Below are 22,413 nucleotides of genomic sequence, written 5' to 3'. Positions count from 1 at the left end.
CACGTTGAATTTCACTCACTGAAAATGAAAATTTTAAACTCTGTATTTCAGAACCAACGCACGCGTGAAATGTGATTTTTAAAGTGATGTGAAAACAATTATTAGCATGGTGAACTTCTATCGGTTCGTTGACAACCGAATAATTTCCTGACAGAAATTGAATAAATGATGCCTAATCAAGTGACTTGAAAGTTTGTGTCGAGAGTGACCAACGGAAATACCTACCTATCAATAACATACAAAAAACGGGGGAAATCGTGTGCACCGCAGATCGGAAGTAGTGAGCTTTGGCACGACACGTGTTGTCTGTCGTCCGTCCCGCGCGCCATCCAGACTTGCCTAGTCATAACGAAACTCGACGATTCGATCGCATCACCATGAAGCTGGGCAAGATCTTCAACCACAAGTTTGTGCTCGGCAGTTGCAATTTGATTTTCATGGTAATTTTGGAGCATTGTGCCCCCGTTTTCGTTTGCATTTTTGATGTTGTGTTTATGATTTTTTTATCTTTCTCGCGGTTTGTTTGTGCTGTGCTCATTTCCACGACGAGGGGTCATCATCGTCGTGTGTGGTGTAAATTTTCGTGCACTATGTAACGTGATGCGTAAAATTTTCCTATTGTGTAATATTGGAGGTGCATATACGTTCGTAATGCCGCGTCGCTACCGTTTGTCTGTGCCGACGACGCTCTGGTTTTAAATGTGAACTGTGCAGTGGACAAAGCACTGACTAGAGCGACAGTGAATATGGAAGTGATGCTCAATTCCGGATCACGCGAAAGGGCAGGTGAAGTGACCGGGACTAGATTGTATTGTTTGCTGATGAATGGGTTTAGTTTAGATCGACAGTGCCACGCGAACCAGAATCAGGGCTGGTAGTGAGTCATTTGCAAGTGAACTGATGCATATTTTCAAAACAATCGTTTCAATCAACTGTTTTATGTAAACTCTTCATTTTATATGGCAATTAGTCATACTTGTTTTTCTTTTTAATGTTAAGTTAAGCATACAAAACTGGTCGACGGAAACAGAACACCTTGAGTTTTTGAGAAATGCAACTTGATTTTAAACAATTGATGGTTAATCACAACTTCAAAAAATATATATATATATATATATATATATATATATATATATATATATATATATATATATATATATATATATGCGCTCTTCGTCTTCATCTCCACAAGAGATTCTCCAGCAGCTCTTTTGATAATTCTACCATCTGTTTCGTCAAGAATTCCACTAGGAACTCTATCGGGAAGTTCTCCTTCGGAAATTCCGGGAGTTTCCTCCGATAATTCATCTAGGACGATCCTCGTGCTTTCTTACAGAAGTTCCACTGGTTTTTGTGATAGTTCCTCAGAAAAAAAAAACTCTCAGAGTTACTTGGGGTGTGCTTTTAGGAGTTCAATCAATCAATCATTTGTATCTTTTTAAAGAGACTTTCAGCCCTTGGCTGGTTCGTCTCTTTCCTAAAAAAAATAGGAGTTCCTCCAGGAGTTTATCTTGGAGTTCCTTCAGGAATCCATAATGAATTCCTTCTGGAATTCCACAAAAAAATTGCTCCAGGAATATTTATACGATATCCTCATGAAATTCTTCAAAAAGTTTCTCTGGAGATACCAGGAGTCCCCTTAGGACTTTTTCCGGAAATTCTTTTAGGAGTTTTTTGCGAGAGTTCCTCCATGAACTCCTTTTGAAATTCATCAGGAGTCCCGAATATTCCTCTAGTAGTTCACATAGAAATTTCTCTAGGAGTTCCTCCAGGGATTTCTCTAGGACTTCCTACGGAAATTCCCTTATTAGTTCCTCCGGTAATTACTCTAAAATTCCCTTCGGAAATGCGTTTAGGAGATTTTTGGGAATTTATCTGAGAGTTCTTCTAGCGATTCCTCCAGAAGTTCTTCCGGGAATTCTTCTAGGAGTTTATCTGGGAATTTCTATAGAAGTACTATCGGGAATTCCTCTAGGTGTATCTCCAGAAATTCCTTAATGAATATCTTCAGGAAAACCTCTAGGAGTTTCGACGGGACATCCTCAAGAAGTTCTTTAGGCAATTCCTCTGCGAGTTGCTCTGGAAGTTTTTCTGTAAGTTGCCCTGGATATACCCTGAAATTTCCTCCGGGAATTCCTCCAGCAATTCCTTTCGGATTTCATCCGGGAGTTCCTTCACCAGTATCTTCAAGAGTTCTTCCGGAAATACTTCCAGATGCTTTACCGAGCATTCATCTAGGAGTTCTCCCAGGATTTTCTCTAGGACTATCAACGGGAATTCCTCTAGAAGTTCTTACGGGAATCCTTTTATGAGTTTATCCGGGAATTCCTCTACGAGTTTCCTTGGAAATTCCGTTAATAATCTCTTTAAAATTCACTCTGTAGTTCCTTCGGGAATTCCTCTAGAAGAAGAAGGAATTCCAGCAGAAATTTCTGGAGGAATCCGTGAAAGAATTACTGGAGAAATCTCAGAAGAAATTCCTTTAGGAATCCCAGAAGGAATAATGCTTTGAAGAATTGGAAATTTTTGAAAAAAAACTGAGGATTTTTAAGAAATACATAAAAAAAATCTGGTAGGAACTTTTGAAAAAATCTTTAGAAGAAATCCTGGCGAATTCTCGAAAAGAATTTTTGGGAATTTCAGATGGAATATCCTTTTGGTCCCGGCAATTGCTTGATTTTCCTTGAATCCCTCCAGGAGTTTCCCCGAGAATTCCTCCAGGATATCCTCCGGAAATTCCTCCAGGAGTTTCTGCGGCAATTGCTCCGGGTGTTTGTCCAAAATTTCTTTCAGGAATTGGTTCGGGAATTCCACCAGAAGATAATCCAGAAATTTATCCACCAGATTTTTTTCTACCAGAACTTTTTCCATGAATGCTCTTTGAGAAAACCAAGCTAAAATATATTTAAATTCTTCCTATTTCTATTTTTTGCATGATTTTTCGAATTTTGAATTAAAAAGCTTTTAACACGGTAGGTATCCCTCTTGCAAAAAAAAAAAAACGGGTGTAATAACCTTTTGGGGATTTCTCTAAAAAATAGTCCAAATAGATAATGAATTTCTGGACCAAATAGGAATTACTTGAAGAACTAGTGGTTAAGGCTATGGATCGCCAATCCGGAGACGGCGGGTTCGATTCCCGTTCCGGTCGAGAAATTTTTCTCGACTCCCTGGGCATAATGTGTATCATTGTACTTGCCTCACGATCAGGGATGCCAGATGATTTTTCCAAAAATCTGTATCAGGATTTTAGAAAATCTGTATTTGTCTGTATTTTGAAACTGTGACTGAAAGCCAAAAACACCAAGTTTCCGTAAATCCAGTCATACCCCGTAAAAAATCTGTATGTTACACATGTAAATTTTTGTGTTCCGAATTTTGCACGAACATTTCTATTTGCAGTAAGTTTTCACTACATGGTGTAAAAAGCAGAAAGATATGATTTTGCATAGTAAAATAAATATGTAGGGTTTGAAGTACCTCCAGCAGTTCTTCCAAGGATCCGTTCAGAAAATCCTCCAGGGAATCTTTAGAAATTCAATGAAGGATTTCTTAAAAAATCCACAAGTACCTTTGTCTGCAATGTCTTCATTTTTTAAGAGATTTCTCCAGAAATTCCTTCACGGATTTTCAAGGAATCACTGCAGAAATATCTCAAGAATTCTTTCATTGATAGAGTTGTGATTCGACCCTCCGAGCTTTCTATCAAAAAGTCGTTTTTGGAGTGAACATATAGCCTTTCCAGTACACTTAGTGTACGAGAAAGGCAAAACATGAAGGAGTTTCTGCAGGAATCACTGAACGAATTTGTCAAAAAAAAATCTTGGAGATCCCTGGGAACAGTTTTCAAACAAATCCCTTTAGGATTTGTGAATAATTTACTTGAAGAACTTCAGGTTTTTATTTTCAGGAAAACTTCATGAAGTAACTTCTTAATTTTGAAATTTTGAAGAAATCTCTGGAGATAAATATATCATCACATACGAATTTCTGAAGAAATCTAAGCAGGAAATTTTGAAAGAAAGAGTTGGAGGAAGTAAAGTTATTGGTAAGTAAAAAGAAAATCGGGTTAAGTACTGTTCCTTTTAATTACACTAAGAATTTGCATCCTTTGATAGATACGTATTTCGACCTCAACTGTAAGGTCGTTGAGGTCGAAATACGTATCTGTCAAGGGATGCCAATTCTTAGTGGAATTGAAAGGAACAGTATTTAACCCGAATTTCTTTTTTTACTTCCTAGAAGAAGTTTCTTAAGAACTTCCTGGGGAAACCTGGACAAACATTTCGGGGAATTCTTGGTGGAATGCAAACATTTGCAAAGATCCCAGAAATAAATTCTTCAGATATTTCTTAAGGAATTTCCTTAGAAATTCTTCGGAAATATTTCTGAATAAATTTCTCAAAGAATCCGTGGAGATATTAATGGAGTTATCCATCGACAAGAAATTTTCGATATTTTTTTGAACAAATCTCCAAAAAGAGTAAAGTGTAAAGTTTTTCTTGCTGGAGTTTAAGAAGGAATCCATAGAAATCTATTCAAAAGAATTGCTGGAGAAATTAATCAAGGAGTATCTTAAGAATGCCCTCTAGAAATTTCTCAAGGAATCTCTTCAAGAATTTCTTAAAAAAAACCCTTCCCATTACCGGTGTTCCATATACTAGGCGCCACTCTTTTACCGAAATTAAAAAAAACCCTCCCATGCCGCCTTCGCTGTGCTTGAACAAGCTAAGATGTCCAAAATTGCTAGGGCGTGATATTCACACCCAAAGGACCTGAGTTCAATTCGCATTCGCAATTCTTTTCTTTTCATCTGCAAGGTAACGTTGAGAATGTTCAAAAAATTCCATCCCATATGACGTGTTCCTTTTGCTACATTCGATGCATCATATTTTTGGAAGTTTCCAAAAGCTCTATCGATTTTTATTCTTTAACACAATTTTATAGTTAGTAACTCAGTTGTTTGAAAGGGTGTGTACTGGCTATTTCTTTTCAGGTTAGATTCGGTATTATTATTTAAAAAAAACTGTCATTATTTTCAATTTTCAACGAAAACATTATTCGTAAGTTTTCTCTTTATTTTAATTCTACATATAAGCATGAAAAGCATGAAGAAAACCAGGTCTTATGCTTAGCCAAGTTTCCAACTTTTATTTCACTTCAAGCTTAAATTTCCCTTACAACTTAATATTTCACTGGAAATTCGCGACTCTTTCAAATTGTCGAACAAACAGCAATACACATAAAAAACCAGCAAAGACATAGTTTATTCCATTTCTTCATATAACAAAATAATCTTTGAAAGCTTGCTGAAATACTTAATTTTGGGCGAAGGTTGAAAAGTTATATTTTACAAGATCAAGGTTTCAACGTGATAAAAACGTAAAGAACCCCGACCTTAACGTATGCTTATTGCATATCTAGAACGTTTTATGTTTCGTAATATTTTTTTTTTATTAAATTCAATTCGAAAGAAACATTTTCCTTTAATAGAATTATTGAAAATTGAGGTTAAATGTGAAAAATATGAATAATTAAATGGGTTTGTACTCTCAATAATGTTTATCACTTTATTTTCCATCTTGCGCGAATGTGTGAGGAAAAATCTGTATCATGATCATGAAATCTGTATTTTTCTGTACTCTGTATCCTGTCTGTATCAACCTCTAAAAATCTGTATAATACAGAAAAATCTGTATATCTGACATCTCTGCTCACGATATACAAAAATGGACGGGACTTCACATTAAGGTTTTTAAAAAACTACTTGTTTCACCAATTAACACTAATCCCATCACTTTTATTATATTCTTATTTATAATTTTACATTTCACACTTCCTAACACTTATTCTGGGCCAGAAGGGCTTTCAACTGATTACTTCGTTTCTATTAGACCTATCGATTCAGACGTTCACTTCCAACTGACTGATCGAGCCAGACCAGACCGAGGGCACACCTGTGTCCTCCGATTGAGTTCGATGCTTTCTCGATGTCAGCAAAAGTTCACCGGATGGCAACTGGCCTGGTTGTTCTGGGTTGCGTTGGATGGTCGGTGTTACTGTGCGCCGGTATCGATTTATCGTGTCATCAATATGCTCGGAGTCCAAAGGGTATTCTGGTATGGGGGTTATGCTCAGTGTCTCCAAGGGTGATACTGCTTTGTCAGCATCTAGTCCACGATAGGCGGATACCTGAACATCGTGGGTAGAGCCTAGGGATGTCCATAACTTCCCCCGCCTTAGTTTGAACCGTCTCGGTTCAATATTGTTTGAGGGCTTTCCAACGCATTGTTTGCAGGGATCCGTATTGTCAGCTTCATTTTGAGTTTACGAACTTCTCTCGTAAGAAAAGCGAAAATTACTGCTACGAAGCATGTGATGAGAACTATTCCTACTATGTTGAGCACTTTAGTCCTTTTGTTTGCTGTTTCTAAGTGCTCCAGCTTATGACGATTCCTAATGTGCAGTTGTTCCATATAGTCAATGGATTCTGGTTCTGTCTGTGACTCATCTACGCTAACTGAATGTAGGGGTAAGATGACAGGTCTGGATTCTCCTCTGAATGTTTTGCTGGTAAAGGTTTTTCCGTTGAGGGTGATGGAACAATCTCTAAATGATATGAGAAACGTTCCTGTTAAATTCCTCGGACCATATCCACAACTGTTTTGCATCGAAGTCGGATCAACAGAGTTTTTAACTAACAGTCCGAGATTCTCGATTTCCTTTGTGTCCGGTTTCATTGGAGATCTAATGAAGGTACAGTTACCCGTATTTCCTCTTAGTAACTCATGTAAGCATCCGTCATTTGAAGTGTTATGCAAGTTCTGGACGTCGCAGATGATGCTATGCTCGATGTTCATGCATGGATGGGAAATTAGGTAAGACTCATTGTTACCAACAATGGCTTTTGTTGCATTTATCGGTATGATTTTAAACTGTCGTGGAATGGCTTCTATTTGGAGTTGCACAAATTCTCCTTGCCTGAATTTAGGAATTTTTATGAGTAGGATTATGTCTGAGTTATTGTGGAATGCTATGGGTTCCAAAAACTCATAAACTTGGTCATAGCTGTTAATCACAACGCCTTGTGACTCCAACAGATTCGTTGCAAATTCTAGCTCTGATGGTTGTAAGAAAGCCTTTGAAATTAAACCCAACTTGGACAACTGAATGGCCTCGAAAATTGTAGACAGCTGCTGGTTGATCATGTCGATGTTGAAGATGATGTTGTGCAGGTGCAGGAGATGTTCCCATTCGACAGGTCTGTCTAAGCTCAGTCTTGTCTGTTTAATGATGCTATCTATTTCCCTAGACTGTCTATAAGCTTGTTTAGTAATATTGTTAATCCTTTCCTCAAACAATTTATTAATTTGAATTTGTTCATTATTCTCTGTTACTAAAAGGTTATTTGAATTTTTAAGAATTTCAAGTTGGTTTTCTATTTTTAACAAATCTTCATTATCGAGATTCCCTGTAATCATTTTTAAGGTAAACCCAAGAAAATTAAGAGATCGTTTTGTTTTTCTACTTCTAGCGGTTAAATTTTCAAGGATAAAATAAGCCTGACTCTGCTTTTGTTTAAGAATTTTAACTAGTTCTGCTATCTTTGGGTTTTCTTCAATGTTCAAAATAATGGATTCATACTGCTTGAGAACGACGGTAAAGGAAAATAAATTAAATCTATGGAATAGTGTGTGAGATCCTTCTTTTATAAAGACTGAATTAGTCTTGAACGCAACTATACCGGGATTTTCATTAAGTTCAAGGATTTCCAAGTAAGCAGAGTAAATAGGATTGAAAAACATCATAATTGTAAGACAAAAAAGTATCGGGTGTTTGTGTGTCATCTTCGAGCTGAAATGACAGGAGAAGAAGGGAAAGAAGACAAAAAGGTGCAATTAGTTCTACGTCGAAATTAAGTTCTACGTTTACGTTTTAATTTTGTTTTGTGGACTTTTCTCCCATTCTCGTCGATTATATTTGACTCTAAATTATCTTTGACTTGTATTTCTCTATACCTCTCTTGGTGCTTCAAGTTATTCCTTTTTCTTTCGAAGACCGTTTCATTTGGAAGGAAGTTTTCAGGATCTTCTCTGTTTATGTTCAGTTTTTCTAAGTCTGAACGTTTTTTCTCTAATTGTTTTTGAGACAAAATCCTGTAAAATTCCTCCTTCAGTCTTATTCTTTCATCGAGATCTTCGGGGACAGGGTCCTCGTTTCTGAAGCCAAAAAATAACTCTTTTGGAGTTAACTTTGTTTGAGAGTGTATTGAGTCATTATATATGGAAACTGCAAGATTAATTTTTGCCGTTTCGGACAAATCTTTAGTTGAATCCTTCATACTTAAGATGTTGTGCAATTCTCTAATAGTCCTATGGACGATTTCCACAGTACCATTCGAAGAGGATTGTCCAACACTCGTATAATGGTACTCTACATCGTTTTCCTCAAGGAATTCTTTAACTGTTGTTGAGGTAAATGATGCTTCCTGATCCATGACGAGAAAGGAAGGTTTTCCAACGTTAGCGAAGAAGTGGGTTAGTGCTCTTAGAATGTGTATAGTATTCCGTGTTTTAATTGGGATAGCCATTGTTAGTCTGGAGAACTTATCACAAAGTGTTAGATAATTTCTATTTCTGATTATGAATATATCCATATGAACAATTTGCAACGGCCTGGATGGTGTTGCTGTTAATTGGAATTTTTGTTTATATGGTCGCCTTTCATACTTAGCCTTTTGACAAAGTTTGCAGATGTTGATAAACTTTGAAATTTTGCTCTTCATTCCTGGGAAAAAGTACCTTCTTGAGATGTGTGCCTTTGTCTCAATGATACCTCTGTGGTTCGCGTTGTGTTGCCGTTCGATGATCAGGTCCTGTTCAAGCTCATCTGTTACGTCTTCTAACAATCTTTGTGTCCAGAAAATTTTTATTGATTTTGCTCTTGAAAAGTAAGTTTTATAAATAGTTTGCAGCCTATTAAGGATACTTTCGCTACAATAAAGACCGGTAGCGCATTTCGTCGAAGCGTATTCCTTAAGAATATTGATCAGGGCTGCTGGACCAAAATGTACCTTCTTTATAGTTATTCTGTGGAAGTTTTTAAATGGGGTCAAGGATTCACGACTATCTTCATCTGTCTCTAAAAGTACAATCTGATTTCCAAATCCGTTAAGGGGTCTTTCCGTTGACGGGATGAAGTCGTTATCGTCAGTGTCCGCGGAGTGTTGTGTCATGTCATCGCTGGAGGTAGAGTTGGCGTTTACTTCTGTTTTATCCTCAGGGTTAATACGAGACAGTGCATCTGCATTAGCGTTTAGAGTACCTTTCTTATACTTGATTTCAAATTCGAGCTCTTCGAGAGCTAGTTTCCAGTGTAAAAGTCTCCTGTTCAGATCATTTTTCTGCCGGAGCCACACGAGTGGTTTGTGGTCGGTTCGAATTTCGAAAGAGGTTCCGTAAATATATGGTCTAAAATGTTTCGTTGCCCATACAATGGCCAACAATTCTTTTTCCGTGGCAGAATAGTTGCATTATGCTTGATTCAGCGTTCTAGAGGCATATGCAACAGGATGCTCTTTGCCATCTTCGAATTTCTGAGACAAAACGGCTCCTAAAGCAAAGTCGCTTGCGTCAGTTTCAAGAATGAATTTTCCATTGAAGTCGGGGTATTTTAGAATAGGGTCGCTCGTTAGTAACTGTTTGCAATCATTAAAACAACTAATAAATTCTTCGTTGTGGACAATTTTTGTATCTTTTTTCAAGCACCTGGTTAAAGGTTTCGTTAATTTTGCAAAATCTCGAATAAATTTTCTGTAGTATCCAAGAAGTCCTAGGAAGCCTTTGATTTGAGTAGTTGTTTTTGGGATTGGCCAATTAAGGATTTTTTCAATTTTATTTGGATTGGGTTTAATGCCATCTTGGGTTACTATGTGCCCCAAAAATTCACATTGTTTCTGAAGAAATTCACATTTGTCAAATTGAATTTTAAGGTTGGCTTGAGCAAGCCGTTGAAGCACTTTGTTAAGGTTATCGATGTGGTGCTGTAACGAGCTACCAAAAATAATAATGTCGTCTAGGTAAACTAGGCAACAATTTCCAATGAGATTTCCGAGAATGTGGTTCATTACGCGCTGAAAAGTTGCTGGCGCGTTTTTTAATCCAAAGGGCATGCGAATGAATTCGAAGTGCCCTTTCTCTGTACTGAAAGCAGTTTTCGGCCTGTCTTTTGGATGTACCTCAATCTGGTGGAATCCAGATTTAAGATCCAGTGTAGTAAAATAGGTACTACGGCCGAGCCTGTCAAGGATTTCTTCAATTCGCGGGATGAGGAATTTATCATCGACAGTCTTTTCATTTAATTTGCGGTAGTCTATGACGACACGCCATTTCTTTTTTCCGCTTGCATCCAGTTTTTTTGGAACAATCCAGATTGGAGATGTCCAGGGGGAAATAGAATTTTGAATAATACCGTCCTCCAACATTTCGTTGATTTGCTTCTCCACTTCAGCTTTATGGACATGAGGGTATCGGTACGTTTTGGTATGAACTGGAATATCATCCGTAGTTTTTATTCGATGTTGAATTGCAGAAGTGCAAGACAACTTTTCTGAATCATTATGAAAAATTTTGGAATTTTTAGAAAGGATTTTCAGTAATGCAGATTTTTCTTCGTTGTTGAGATGTTTGGTTCTAATCATTGTTTCCAATTCAGAAGGGGGTATGTGGGACGCTTGATAAGAATGATGTGAATTCATATTGTTAACTTCTGCTACTTGAATAGTTTTTGCTGGCTTTGTCCAATGGAAGGTGACAGATTTGCCAAAGTTTCTTATTGGAGCGTTTACAAAACCATTTTCTGCTTGGTACAACCCAGAAGGGATTACAGCGTTGGCAATTTGTATGTCGTTAGGGAGGTAAACGTTGCCATTATTCTGTAAAACGGGTAGTTTGATCATTCGCGTAGAGTTCTCTGTCAGCGTAATCTGCGAAGGGCCTAATTTCCTAATTTGCATCGGGATTGTTTTGTGGGGAAGGATTATTTTGTGGTTGTTCACGTCGATCAGTGCTTCGATGTCGGAGAGGGTTTCGTATCCAAGGATTCCGTCAAAAAAATTGTGGAAATTTAAAAGGTAGAAGGTAACTTTTTGCTTGAGGCCAAAAATTGTCGTGATGAATTTTTGATCGGCCGCATGCCGTCCTGAGCTATTAGAAATTTTGAGGGTTTTGCATTTTAGCTGTTTTGATTTTGGAATCAGGCTGGGCGAAATGAAATTTTTGTTTGATCCACTATCCACAAGTATTTTTGCGTCCTTACCACAAATGTTTATTATTACGTAGGGAAGTCCGTTGATTGCATTTAAGTCGACGATCTCGGATCGAGGCCTATCTGAAAATTTACACTTTGTTCACTGACTTCGTCTTCACTATCGTCTTCGCTATGTGTGTCATGTGTATCGTCGTCGTTTTTCTGTTCAGCGTCATGATTGTAAACTCTGGAACGTAACGACGGGTCTACTTCCATGGGTGTCATTTTCTGTCTGTCGGATAGCGGTTTGTGTCGTGTAGATGGGGTGTCCGATTGCTTGCTAAATGGTTTATTGGAAGATTTGAAATTTTTGCTACCATGGGGCTGTTGGTCGAATGCAGCTTGTGTGTGGGACTTCGTCTTCTCAGCGTTTTGGAACCGACACAGGAATGCGTATGCATTTTCCAAATCACTGGGTTGTGCTGTTTGAGCATACCCAAAGTAGGGTTTACTAAGGCCGTTAATAAATGCTGCTAAACATTCTTGTTCAAGGAAATGATTAATAGCGTCCCAATGGTTTGCATAAGTTGGATTCTGCTTTGCCAAAGACTTCATATTAACCATTATTTCCTTTGTTTTCTTATAGTAAATATGTAATGATTCGGTCATTTTAAGTGACCATAATTGTGTCTGGTATGTAGCAATATTATTGCGATCACCGTAGACACTTTGTAGGATTTCCGCTACTTCGTCGAAGGTAGTGGGGTTTCCTTTTACACATATCATATCGCGGGCTTTGCCCTCGATTTTGTTGATCACCGCTTGTTCGTACACGGCAAATAAATCCGGTGCGACGTGTGGTCGGCATAAATTCAAAGCTCGTCTTGCTGTATCAAGCCAATGACTGAGCTGTCTTTTATTCCCGTCGAATGATGGGATCATTCTTATTGGGTCTGGAATTCGAAAGAAGTCCGTGCGACGGTCCTCCACGACGGGGGCTTGCCGCTGTTGTTGCAACTGTTGCTGTTGCTGCTGTAAATTATTGTTTTCGACTTGAAGAGCACCAAGTCTGTGCTCCAAGTTTTGTATTTGGTCAAATATTGCCTGTAAATTAACTTGTTCCATGTTTCTTTCGTGGTACCTGAGAGGCTTAACTTTAGGAACGGGATTAAATCTACGCATACAAAATGATAGAGAGGTTGGGAAAAGAAAAGTTGTTTACTCACGGTTCGACACTCTTAAAGGGTTGAAACCCACCGATGCAGTTTTCGTGTCGGGCGGCGCAAATCACCTACGGGTTGAGGGATGGTTTCCAAGAGCCTGGTTCCTGATGATCGCTGGAGATAGTCACTAGTTTCTTGCTTCGCCACGGGTTGGGCTAAGCGTCTACTTAATGCTGAATCCTGCGCAAGTCAGTTACACTTTTAGTCCTTGGTTACCGGCACGTCCGATGTCGTCAATTCGACACTAATTTTCGGTTTTCGCACTACTGTCCAATTACCACGGATCGGGTTTTGTCACTAGATTGTCTTCCAAAAACTAGCACTGCACGTAGAGTGTTCCGTACGACTGCGCCAAAAATGGACGAGACTTCACATTAAGGTTTTTAAAAAACTACTTGTTTCACCAATTAACACTAATCCCATCACTTTTATTATATTCTTATTTATAATTTTACATTTCACACTTCCTAACACTTATTCTGGGCCAGAAGGGCTTTCAACTGATTACTTCGTTTCTATTAGACCTATCGATTCAGACGTTCACTTCCAACTGACTGATCGAGCCAGACCAGACCGAGGGCACACCTGTGTCCTCCGATTGAGTTCGATGCTTTCTCGATGTCAGCAAAAGTTCACCGGATGGCAACTGGCCTGGTTGTTCTGGGTTGCGTTGGATGGTCGGTGTTACTGTGCGCCGGTATCGATTTATCGTGTCATCAATATGCTCGGAGTCCAAAGGGTATTCTGGTATGGGGGTTATGCTCAGTGTCTCCAAGGGTGATACTGCTTTGTCAGCATCTAGTCCACGATAGGCGGATACCTGAACATCGTGGGTAGAGCCTAGGGATGTCCATAACTATACAAATTCATGCAATGGCAGGCAAAGGAAGTCCTTCAATTGATAACTGTGGAAGTGCTCAAAGAACACTAAGTTGAAGCGAGGCAGGCCAAGTCCCAGTGGGGATGTCGAGCCATAAAGAAGAAGAAGAAGAAGGATCAGACAGACAGACAGAAATTCATTTTTAGATAGATAGGTTGTTCGCGCGACACACTTAAGATTTTCGGACACTGTATCACAAACTCGCGACGGATTTTACTGTGTTAAAACGACTTTATTACGCGAACAGAATTAGAATTTATTTACGAAAAGACCAACAAGATGTTCTCTCCGCGGCGGTATATTGACTTAATTATTGCCTATATACAAAACAGCTGATCGGCGGTGGCTGCGATCGAGAGGCGATCGTATTTAAAGCCTATTGCTACCTGCTGACCCGATCGTTGCCTAAAGCGAAACGGGCCAAGAAATAGCGAGTGACAGAACGAGATGACCAACAGTTCCACGACTGTGGAACATGTTTGGTCACTCACTCTCTTCCTATCTATCCCTTGCATGACCATAGCCGGCCGCCTTAAAATATCTTCGATTTCAATCTATCCTATTCTAGCTCCCGTATGTTTACAAAATTCAAAATTGATAATAATACAAAATTCTTCCTTATATACTACATACTGCTGCTCCTGACGACGACGATGAGCCAACGGGATGACCTTGGCCTATATACTGTGCACCGACGGGCTGTCGGCTGCCTATTGCTCTTCATTGGCTTGGACGGATGGCTCGGTGTTGTTGTTTTTCCTGGCAGACAAATTTCTGCACTGAAGACCGTTCGGTATGGTGACTAGGTGTCTGCCAGGACTTGTTGACTACCGATGTGCTTCAAAGGGTGGTGGTGGCGATAACTTCAGTGGACGTTGGATGATCTCGGTGTGTGGACTGTAGTTTTCTTGATGATGATTTATATTACAGGCCTCGGTGCATTGCAGCGACTTCGATCTTGGACGACTGGTGACGTGAAGATGATTCTGGCTACTGCAACGATGACTTCCTGGACTTGAGCGACTTGATCGTGGCTTTCGAACAAACTTCTGACGACTTAATCTTGAACGGATGATGATACTTCGAGTTTGACTGTGTAGACGACTTGAGCGCCGCCTTCGAAGAAACTACGACGGGCGACTGTATTCCGGACGATGACGATACGACGTGCTTGACTCGATGGGTGGCTTGGAAAATTTGGACGACTTGATCTCGGATGTTGAGGCAATCTGTGCCTCTGGTGACGATGGTGATCGCTGAATAAAATGAGAGGGTGCTTTTATAAACGAAATTTTGAATACGAAAAAGACTTCCCTGGATGGAGGCCCTTTGGCCTCCGGTGAACGCCCGAGCGGCGTCGACGATGACAGACTATTGCTTCCTTAAACACGTTGACGTAGATACTTGACGCGATGACTTGGTGGATGGCTTGGACGCCGTCTTCGAGCTGACGATGGACGACCCTTGACCTTGGACTTCTGACTACTGATGGCTTGGACGGATGTAGAGGCAATCTGTGCCGCGGGTGACGTTGGTGGACTCTGAATAATATGAAAGGGTGCTTTTTCACATGTAATGCTGAAAACAAGAATGACTTGCCTGGACGGAGGCCCTCAGGCCTCCGTTGGGCGCCTGTGTGGCGCTGACGGTCCCTCTGACGACAACGATGGTAGTTACGAACGGTCCTGTTCTCGATGACGATGATGTTTGTCGGTTTCGCTGCTGTCCGTGGCGGTTGCGACGGATCCTCGATGCCAAATGATCTTCACAGGTTAGCCATACCCGTGGGAAATCGTGGCGGGAACCCGGGAGGTTGAATTGCGCACTTCTTCCTCCAAACGCAACGGTAGACTTTTACCTCGAAACATCAAACGTTTTTCTGACTTTAGTTTCAGGACATGACGAAATACTACCAGACTTCTAGCCGTTTGCTAGACTGACGAGACAAACTGAATGGATGCAACGATGCACATGCAACAACCACCAACGTACACGACACATATTACCTCAAATTTGACGACAATAGACGGAAGACAACTCAAATTTGACTTGAGTGCCGTAAGTTTGGCTGCACCAAACGGCAGGGAGGCATGTTTGAAGAAAAATGAGGAGGTTACTTTTTCGAAAGTTTAACAAATACATAACTTAACTGGGGTTGCGGAGGTCTCTTCGACCTCCGCCGTTGGAGGAGTCCTAGTTTTCCCCATCGCCAGATGAAAAATTGTCGCGGATTGGCAGCACGCAGATCTTGGAGATCGCTCGCTGGTAACTGCCATCTTTGGTCCGCACGGTAACAACTCTGATGTTCCCGTCAGACCCAGGGTGAACCTCGGTCACCCGTGCCAACTGCCATTTCAAGGGCGGCAAATTCTCCTCCTTCAAAACAACCATAGTGCCAACAGCTATGTTGTCCCTCTGCCTCGTCCATTTCGTCCGATTGTGGAGGTTGGACAGATACTGCTCCGACCATTTCTTCCACAACCTCTGGGTGAACTCTGTCATTCTTTCCCAAGCCGAAGGTCTGTTCTCCGGAACTCCACCAAGATCGGGTCCCGGAATGGCTGTCAGCGGCCGCTGAATCAAGAAGTGTCCAGGGGTGAGGGCCTCGAAGTCGTCCGGATCGTTGCTGATCGGGGTCAGCGGTCTTGAATTCAAGATTGCCTCTGTCTGTGCCAGCACCGTTTGCATCTTGTCGTATTCCAGGCTGCGAGTGCCAATCGTTCGCTTGAACAGCGTCTTGAACGACTTCACCGCTGATTCCCACAGTCCTCCGAAGTTCGGTGAGCGGGCTAGAATGAACCGGAACTCGATCCTGTCCTCTATCGTCTGTCGTAGCACTGCATCCATGAACTGCTGACTTGCGAACAGCTGGGCTAGCTCATCCAGCTTTCGTCGAGCACCGACGAAGTTCGTCCCGTTGTCGCACATTATCAACGATGGTTTGCCACGACGCGCAGTGAAGCGATGTAACGTTGCGAGGAATGCCTGCGTCGACAGATCAGCCGCTAGCTCCAAATGCACCGCTTTGGTAACTAGGCACACGTACACTGCTACGAAGCATTTGATCGGTCGGGCTCTACGCTGCGGGTACACCACATGGAACGGACCGCAGTAATCGATGCCGACTTTCTGGAACGGGAAACACGGTCTGACTCGCTCGGGGGGTAGACCGGCCATCAGTTGCTCCTGGATTTTCGGTTTCGCACGAAAGCACTGCACGCATTCGTGGATAACCTGTCTTGCTAGATTCCTGGCGCTTGTTGGCCAGAATCGCTCTCGAACTGCCGTGACTATGTGCTGTTGACCAGCGTGGAAGTATTTGCGGTGGTAATAGACTACGACGATTCTCGTGAAAGGATGCCGATGGTCGAGTATGTACGGATGCTTCCTGCCATCCGGAACAGCCGCGTTCTTCAGCCGGCCGCCAACGCACAATACGCCTTCAACTAATTGGGGATTGAGGTTCGAAATTCTGGAGGACTCCTGTACCTGCCCGTGTCGAGCGATGTCTGCGAATTCCTGTGGAAAGCTTTCCCGCTGCGATAGCTTCACCAGCTCCTTTACTGCGTCGTCGTACTCCTGGGAAGTGATGCAGCCTACCTTCCGACAGGACCGATTCGCCGGCGATGAATTCCACTTGAACCGTAGTATGTGAACAGTCAGCCGAACTAGATCCACCAGCGCCGAATGAAGTCCGAAGATCTCACTAGGGGAAACGGCGGGGAAGGCCGCGACAATCGCTTTCTCCTCTAAGTCTGCCTGGTCAAGACTGCCCTCGTCGATCTGTACCGAATTGGGCCAGTACTGGTTGTCCAACATCAACCATTTCGGTCCGTGAAACCATCGAGACTCGTACTGAAGCTGCGCTGGACTCATTCCCCGTGAAATAATGTCCGCCGGATTATCCTCACCGGCAACGTGCTTCCACACACTTCCCTTCGTAATGTGCTGGATTTCGGAGACGCGATTCGCCACAAACTGCTTCCATCTCGCAGGTGACGATGAAAGCCAGCAGACGACGATCGTCGAGTCTGTCCAGAAGTGGCACTTGGTGACGACGTTGATGTTTTTGGCGACTTGCTCGTATAGGTGGACAAGGAGAAGTGCCGAGGACAACTCTAGGCGGGGTGTTGACAGCGACAGCGGGGTGGAAGCTCAGGTAAAATATTATCTCCTGGGCGCCCATTAAAAACACCACCCCCGGCGAAGACTGGCGCTCGAGCCTAGCTATTTAGCACTGTAGTTGGAGGAAATGCCAATGCAGAACCCGTAGCTTCCGGGAAGGTAAGCCCAGCTCCCTGGGTTAGTGGGTTGGTGTCAGGCCCTGCGAGCCAGCCGTAAAAAAGACTAGCACCGGAAAATCAACAAGAGAAGAATGCGAACCGATACCAATGGCGACGACCACAGCGACGAAAAGGGACTTGCGATTGGAAGCTCGATACGTGGAACTGCAGATCTCGCAACTTCATCGGGAGCACCCGCATACTCGCCGATATACTGAAGGACCGCGGGTTCGGAATCGTAGCGCTGCAGGAGGTGTGTTGGACAGGATCTATGGTGCGAACGTTTAGAGGTAATCATACCATCTACCAGAGTTGCGGCAACACACGTGAGCTGGGAACAGCTTTTATAGTGATGGGCGACATGCAGAGGCGCGTGATCGGTTGGTGGCCGATCGACGAAAGAATGTGCAGGTTGAGGATCAAGGGCCGATTCTTCAACATCAGCATAATAAACGTGCACAGCCCTCACTCCGGAAGCACTGATGATGACAAAGACGCATTTTACGCGCAGCTCGAACGCGAGTACGACAGCTGCTCAAACCACGACGTCAAGATCATCATAGGGGATCTAAACGCTCAGGTAGGCCAGGAGGAGGAATTCAGACCGACAATTGGAAAGTTCAGCGCCCACCAGCTGACGAACGAAAATGGCCTACGCCTCATCGATTTCGCCGCCTCCAAGAACATGGCCATTCGTAGCACCTTCTTCCAGCATAGCCTCCCGTATCGTTACACCTGGAGATCACCACAACAAACGGAATCGCAAATCGACCACGTTCTGATTGATGGACGGCACTTCTCCGACATTATCGACGTCAGGACCTATCGTGGCGCTAATATCGACTCTGATCACTACCTGGTGATGGTTAAACTGCGCCCAAAACTCTCCGTTATTAACAATGTACAGTACCGGCGGCCGCCCCGGTACGATCTAGAGCGACTGAAGCAACCGGATGTCGCCACCGCATACGCGCAGAATCTCGAGGCAGCGTTGCCGGACGAGGGTGTGCTCGATGTGGCCCCTCTAGAGGACTGCTGGAGTACAGTCAAAGCAGCCATCAACAACGCAGCCGAGAGCACTATCGGGTATGTAGAACGGAGTCGACGAAACGATTGGTTCGACGAGGAGTGCAGAGCGGTTCTGGAGGAGAAGGATGCAGCGCGGGCGGTAATGCTGCAGCATGGAACCCGACAGAATGTGGAGCGATACAGACAGAAGCGGAAGCAGCAGACCCGTCTCTTCCGGGAGAAAAAGCGCTGCCTGGAAGAAGCGGAGTGCGAGGAAATGGAACTGCTGTGCCGTTCACAGGAAACACGGAAGTTCTATCAGAAGCTCAACGCATCCCGCAAAGGCTACGTGCCGCAAGCCGAAATCTGCAGGGATAAGGATGGGAGCCTCCTGACGGACAAACGTGAGGTGATCGAAAGGTGGAAGCAGCACTTCGACGAGCACCTGAATGGCGAAGAGAATGTAGGCACGGAGGACCAAGGCAGCGGAGGAAATGACTATGTTGGTGCAGCAGAGGACGGGAACGAACCAACTCCCACGCTGAGGGAAGTTAAGGATGCCATCCACCAGCTCAAAAACAACAAAGCGGCTGGTAAGGACGGTATCGCAGCAGAACTCATCAAGATGGGCCCGGAAAAGTTGGCCACCTGTCTGCACCAGTTAGTAGTCAAGATCTGGGAAACCGAACAGCTACCGGAGGAGTGGAAGGAAGGGATAATCTGTCCCATCCACAAGAAAGGCGACAAGTTAATGTGTGAGAACTTTCGAGCGATCACCATTTTAAACGCCGCCTACAAAGTGCTATCCCAGATCATCTTCCGTCGTCTCTCACCTAAAGTAAATGAGTTCGTGGGAAGATACCAAGCCGGTTTCATCGACGGCCGGTCGACAACGGACCAGATCTTCACCGTACGGCAAATCCTCCAGAAATGCCGTGAATACCAGGTCCCAACGCATCACCTGTTCATCGATTTCAAAGCGGCATACGACAGTATCGACCGCACAGAGCTATGGAAAATTATGGACGAGAACAGCTTTCCCGGGAAGCTGACTAGACTGATAAGAGCAACGATGGACGGTGTGCAGAACAGCGTAAGGATTTCGGGTGAACTATCCAGTTCATTTGAATCTCGACGGGGACTACGACAAGGCGATGGACTTTCCTGCCTTCTATTCAACATCGCCCTGGAAGGTGTTATGCGACGAGCCGGGCTCAACAGCCGGGGTACGATCTTCACGAAATCCAGCCAATTTGTCTGTTTTGCGGATGACATGGATATTATTGCTAGAACATTTGGAACGGTGGCAGAACAGTACACCCGCCTGAAACGTGAAGCAGCAAAGGTCGGACTGGTGGTGAATGCGGCTAAGACAAAGTACATGTTGGTAGGTGGGACTGAGCGAGACAGGACAAGCCTTGGCAGCAATGTTACGATAGACGGGGATACTTTCGAGGTGGTAGAAGAATTTGTCTACCTCGGTTCCTTGCTAACGGCTGACAATAACGTGAGCCGTGAAATACGAAGGCGCATCATCAGTGGAAGTCGTGCCTACTATGGGCTCCAGAAGAAGCTGCGGTCAAAAAAGATTCACCCCCGCACCAAATGTACCATGTACCTGACGTTAATAAGACCGGTGGTTCTCTACGGACACGAGACATGGACGATGCTCGAGGAGGACCAGCAAGCACTCGGAGTTTTCGAGCGACGGGTGCTAAGGACGATCTTCGGCGGCGTGCAGGAGAACGGTGTGTGGCGGAGAAGGATGAACCACGAGCTCGCTGCACTTTACGGCGAACCCAGCATCCAGAAAGTGGCCAAAGCCGGAAGGATACGATGGGCCGGGCATGTTGCAAGAATGCCGGACAACAACCCTGCAAAGTTGGTGTTTGCTAACCATCCGGTTGGTACAAGAAGGCGTGGAGCGCAGAGAGCACGATGGGCGGACCAGGTGGAGCGTGATCTGGCGAGTGTTGGGCGTGACCGACGTTGGAGAGCTGCAGCTGCAAATCGAGTATTATGGCGGCAAATTGTTGATTCGGTACTATCATGAATTTGATGTTAACTAAATAAATGAATGACAGCGACTTCTTATTTTTCTTCAAATTCTTGAGCGGAGCCACCCGAGATTTGAAGGTCAGCAGGTGAACTGACACGTTCCCATCTGCTGTCACGGTACGCACGTACACGCATGCGCCGTATGCCTTGTTCGACGCGTCGCAAAATCCGTGCAGCTCAACCGTTTCGGTGCTACGGCTCGTTCCGACCCATCGGGGAACTGCAATCCCGTCTAGGCCTGCCAGATTTCGCCTGTACTCACGCCACTGCTCTTGAAGCTGCGAGCTAAGCGTTTCATCCCACTCGCAGTCGTGCTTCCAAAGATCTTGAAGGAAGATCTTTGCCTGGATGATTACCGGACCCACCAGTCCTAACGGGTCGAATAGTCGAGACGCGTCAGACAAGACGCAACGCTTCGTAATCACCGCGGCCTCATCCCAAGCTGGCGAACTGAATCGGAAGCAGTCCGTGCTAGGCTCCCATGTCAAGCCTAACGTTTTCACGGCGGCGGTAGACGAATCTAGCTCCAGAATCGAGCGCTCATCTCTCAAACCCTCCGGCACCGCTGACAGCAACTCTTTGCTGTTAGAGTTCCACTTTCGCAATGAGAATCCGGCAGACTGCAGTAGTTCTATCATCTGACCTACGAGTATCTTTCCTTCTTCAATATCGTCTACGCCGGACAGCATATCATCGACGTGCTTTGCCGCTGCAGGATGCGACTTTTCCCCTTTATCTGCCAGGCGCTGCAGACACTTTGTTGCGAGGTATGGAGCGGACGCTGTACCGTAGGTGACTGTCGTGAGAGCGAAAGTACGGATCGGCTCTGAAGCGCTGTCTCTCCAAACGATCCTTTGCAGCTGCTGATCGGCTGCATTCATCAGTACCATGCGGTACATTTTAGCGACGTCTCCTACGAGGGCGAATCGGTGCGTACGGAACCGGAGTGTGATGTCCACGATCATGTCCTGCACAACGGGTCCCACCATTAGAGCATCGTTCAGCGAAATCCCACTGGAAGTCTTGCAGGAGGCATCGAAAACGACACGCAGCTTCGTAGTCGTGCTGTCTGGCTTCAGAACAGCGTGATGAGGCAAGTAATACGACAACGTGCTCGCATCATCGTCGGAAAGCTCCGTCATGTGGCCCATGTCCAGATATTCGCGCATGAATTCCGCGTACTGCTTCTTCAGTTCTGGATTCATCGCGAGCCGCCGTTCTACCCCCAAAAAACGCTTGATTGCTGTAGATCTGGAGTCGCCTAGCTGCTGGATCATCCGCTCCTTCTTCGGCAGAGTGACTACGTACCTCCCTTCTTCGTCCCGAAATGTCGTTTTGTCGAAAAACTCCTCGCAGGCCGATTCTTCGACCGACAGCGTGCTGGTTGACTGGCAAGTCTCTACTTCCCAGAACCGGGAAAGTTGATCCTGGATCTCCGCCGTCGAACAAACGTGGGTTAGGGAGTACGTTGCAGCAGTCGGACCCTCGGGAACAGGACCGGAAACAATCCATCCGAACACGGTGTCTTGTAGAGTCGGGCCATCGTCTGTTGCCCTCCGCCGTTCGTTTTTGAGCAGCTCCATGTAGTATTCTGCTCCGATGATGATGTCTATCGGTCCCATCTCGAAGAACTTGGGATCCGCTAGCAGCGAGGGATTCGGAAGATTCCACGTTGCGATGCAGAAGCTTGCTGTCGGCAGTGACATAGTCAACT

General features: G+C 44.0%; 1 protein-coding gene across 1 annotated transcript in view; it reads left to right on the top strand.

Moving 5' to 3' along the window:
* The first annotated feature begins 200 nt into the window (after positions 1-200).
* LOC109402159 (CD151 antigen) overlaps positions 201-22,413 on the top strand; it is a 42,913-nt gene continuing 20,700 nt past the window's right edge. Inside the window, exon 1 of the mRNA XM_019674788.3 lies at positions 201-440. Coding sequence (XP_019530333.2) covers positions 378-440 — 63 coding nt within the window. The 5' untranslated portion in view covers positions 201-377. The remainder of the gene's footprint in view (positions 441-22,413) is intronic.

Source organism: Aedes albopictus, chromosome 3 (assembly GCF_035046485.1).
Source record: "Aedes albopictus strain Foshan chromosome 3, AalbF5, whole genome shotgun sequence".
Taxonomy (NCBI): Eukaryota; Metazoa; Arthropoda; class Insecta; order Diptera; family Culicidae; genus Aedes; species Aedes albopictus.
Note: the sequence above shows the minus strand (reverse complement) of the source record. Positions and strands in the feature narration are given on the sequence as shown.